At 38.2% G+C, this 2,500-nt stretch overlaps 1 protein-coding gene across 3 annotated transcripts in view; it reads left to right on the top strand.

Annotated features, from left to right (window-relative positions):
• LOC101864016 (E3 ubiquitin-protein ligase TRAF7) overlaps window positions 1–2,500 on the top strand; it is a 32,030-nt gene that overhangs the window by 7,401 nt on the left and 22,129 nt on the right. For 2 of the 3 annotated variants that reach the window (XM_035972163.1, XM_035972162.1), the window contains exons 5-6: window positions 109–227; window positions 1,090–1,282. In XM_035972163.1, coding sequence (XP_035828056.1) covers window positions 109–227; window positions 1,090–1,282 — 312 coding nt within the window. The remainder of the gene's footprint in view (window positions 1–108; window positions 228–1,089; window positions 1,283–2,500) is intronic. The other variant, XM_005107364.3, reaches the window with a different exon arrangement.

Below are 2,500 nucleotides of genomic sequence, written 5' to 3'. Positions count from 1 at the left end.
TCAAGTGTGATTGTAATTTTGTTGTTAAAACGTGGTCTTCCTTTCAACCCAGGTTCCCTCATATTTTTCAGTTTGTCTCATGAGTATTTCTCTAACCTTCATACACAGTGTGATCCAAGGTCTTCAACTGCAGCTTGATGAGCTAACAGCTCGAGTCAACCAATTCAGCTCAGGAGTTCAAATCAAGAGGCCAATATCAGGGTCACAGTTGTCCCTGTTGGAAGGAGGTGATCATGGTACTTTCTTTCGTAGCAAGGGTTTTGCACCTCAGTTGACACATTTTAGACAATTTGATAGATGGGCTAATTAGAACATAAACCAGGGCATTTGGAAAAGGTTCATACAAGTAGTCAGAGACACTTGAAAATATATTTGTTGCATGGGAAATACTCTCACATCTGTTTTATCACTATCTTTTTTACAGAGATGTATCCTGCCATGCTCAGGTAGCGTCTGATAGGCAGAGTCAATGCTGTCTGCATCCTTAGTACTATAAAATGTGTCGAAGGAAGCATAAAAATACTTAATTAGTAAGATTTTCCTGGATCTAGGTTTTTGGAAGCATTTTAGGACTTTCTGTCCAGTCCTATCTAAGATGGACATAATATTCCATCATCTCTTTTTTAAAGAAAAACATAACATTTTGAAATAGATTTTTGATACTGAATGGGTACATTGTTAACTCGAACAGTATCATTGTGGACTACTGTGTAGGTGACCATGTTTCGAATCCCTAATAGTGCATTTATGAAATTTGTTATTTTAGGGCAGTCTTTTAGTCTCCAACATTTTGTTTGGTCCTCTCGGAGATGACATTATTGTATTATATATGAAGGTTCTGCCTCAGAAATGGGCTTTCAGATTTAAGAGGGGCGGCACTAGACCTGTAATATTATACTATATTGTGAAATTCAGTGAAGTACGGAAAGCCTTGTTTTGGCTTTTACCTTTTACTATTGGTCTCTTTTCCTATTGGTGGTCAATGGTTTCTCTAATGTGATCTGCTCACTCTTTTTTTCTATGCGTCCTCTGGAATTATTCGCTCTAATCAATAGATTACAAATCTGTTTTTGTCTTGTCACAAACTAGAAACTGACAACATGGATAGCCATAACAACAATCACAAGAACAACTTTTTTCTGTCCTGTGTGCCAGTGAGCAGCAGCTCTGGTGTGACGGGTTTAAAGTCGACATCTGTGAGCTCTTCAAGAACGACAAGTCCACGACGGAACATGGAGAAGTGGGAGATGCCACTCCATTTCAAGTGTATCGGAACTCTCAGGTGAAAGACCTAAAATTTTGTACCTCATTCTCTGGTGTCGGCTGGTTGAGGTTTTTTTTTGTATGTTTGTTTGGGTTTTTTATCTGTTTTGTTTTGGGTTTTTTCGTTTTTTAAACACCATGCTAAAAGCTTCTGGATGAACATGAAATTGGCACTATGTCGAGTAGATGTGACAGTATAAATTTAACAGGGTTTTAATGCTATTTTCTGTTGCATTAACATTGTCAAGGGAAAGTATTCTTCTTAAATAGATGAAGGACAATACGTGAGGCATGGTGGTGAAATCAGGCTCTCATCAAAACAATGAAATCAAAGAAAGGAATTTTTCTGACGGTTGAGCAATTTTTTTCTTATTTTCTTTTTTGGCTTCACCCCTTTTATATCCATTTTTAGACACATTTTTGTGTGGAATTTTCTGAAAAACATTTATTAATGGCACAAAAAAATGTGAGTTTTCAGCTTCCATGGACTCTCGAGCTATGGAAATTACCAAACTTTGGCGGCCATTTTCTCGCTTATTTCACCTCTGAAACTGGGCTACCCTGACCCCCTTCAATTGCAAATATTTCTACTTCTATTCAAGGTAGATGGATATTTTTTTCACCAAAAGCAAGACAAATGAACAGGCTGTAAGATGATACCTATAACCCCATATACGCCCAAAAATTGACGAGGGCCTGATTCCACCACGTCGCCACTCATATTTTAATGAGTTACTTCCTTTCATCCAAGCTCTGGGCTTTCTGCATTATTATGTTGGTTGCTTGCTTGCCCAGTCTGTATGGGAGAAAGGGAGATTATCACTTCTGCATTATCACTTCTGCCAAGTGGGTGCCATGTAGTGGTGAGTGCTAATCGATACCAGTACTCAGTACTTGTTAAGAACAATCCCCTTAGTAAGAGACTTAGGTATTTTGGTCGCTTAGTCAATACTAATGGATGTTCAAGTTTTGGATTGTTGGGAAGGCTGCTGACCAAAAAACTATTGCCCGTGATGTACAAAGACATGTAACCGATTGCCATAGTGAAAGTTGGGGGATTCCAAGAGTTCATTAATACAGGCTGTCCCACAAAATTCAGAAGGCAACTTTCGGTATTCAACTAAATTGAAGAAATAAAAAGAAAGAAGAAAAAAATTAAGCCCTTCCTCTACTCCCTTCCAATAAAACCCCCAAAAAGAAAACAACTAGAATCAAAACCGAACCCTCTACCCCTCAC

Source organism: Aplysia californica, unplaced genomic scaffold, assembly GCF_000002075.1.
Source record: "Aplysia californica isolate F4 #8 unplaced genomic scaffold, AplCal3.0 scaffold00597, whole genome shotgun sequence".
NCBI classification, from domain to species: Eukaryota; Metazoa; Mollusca; class Gastropoda; order Aplysiida; family Aplysiidae; genus Aplysia; species Aplysia californica.
The sequence above is the reverse complement of the archived record's forward strand: the minus strand, read 5'-3'. Positions and strand labels throughout refer to the sequence as shown.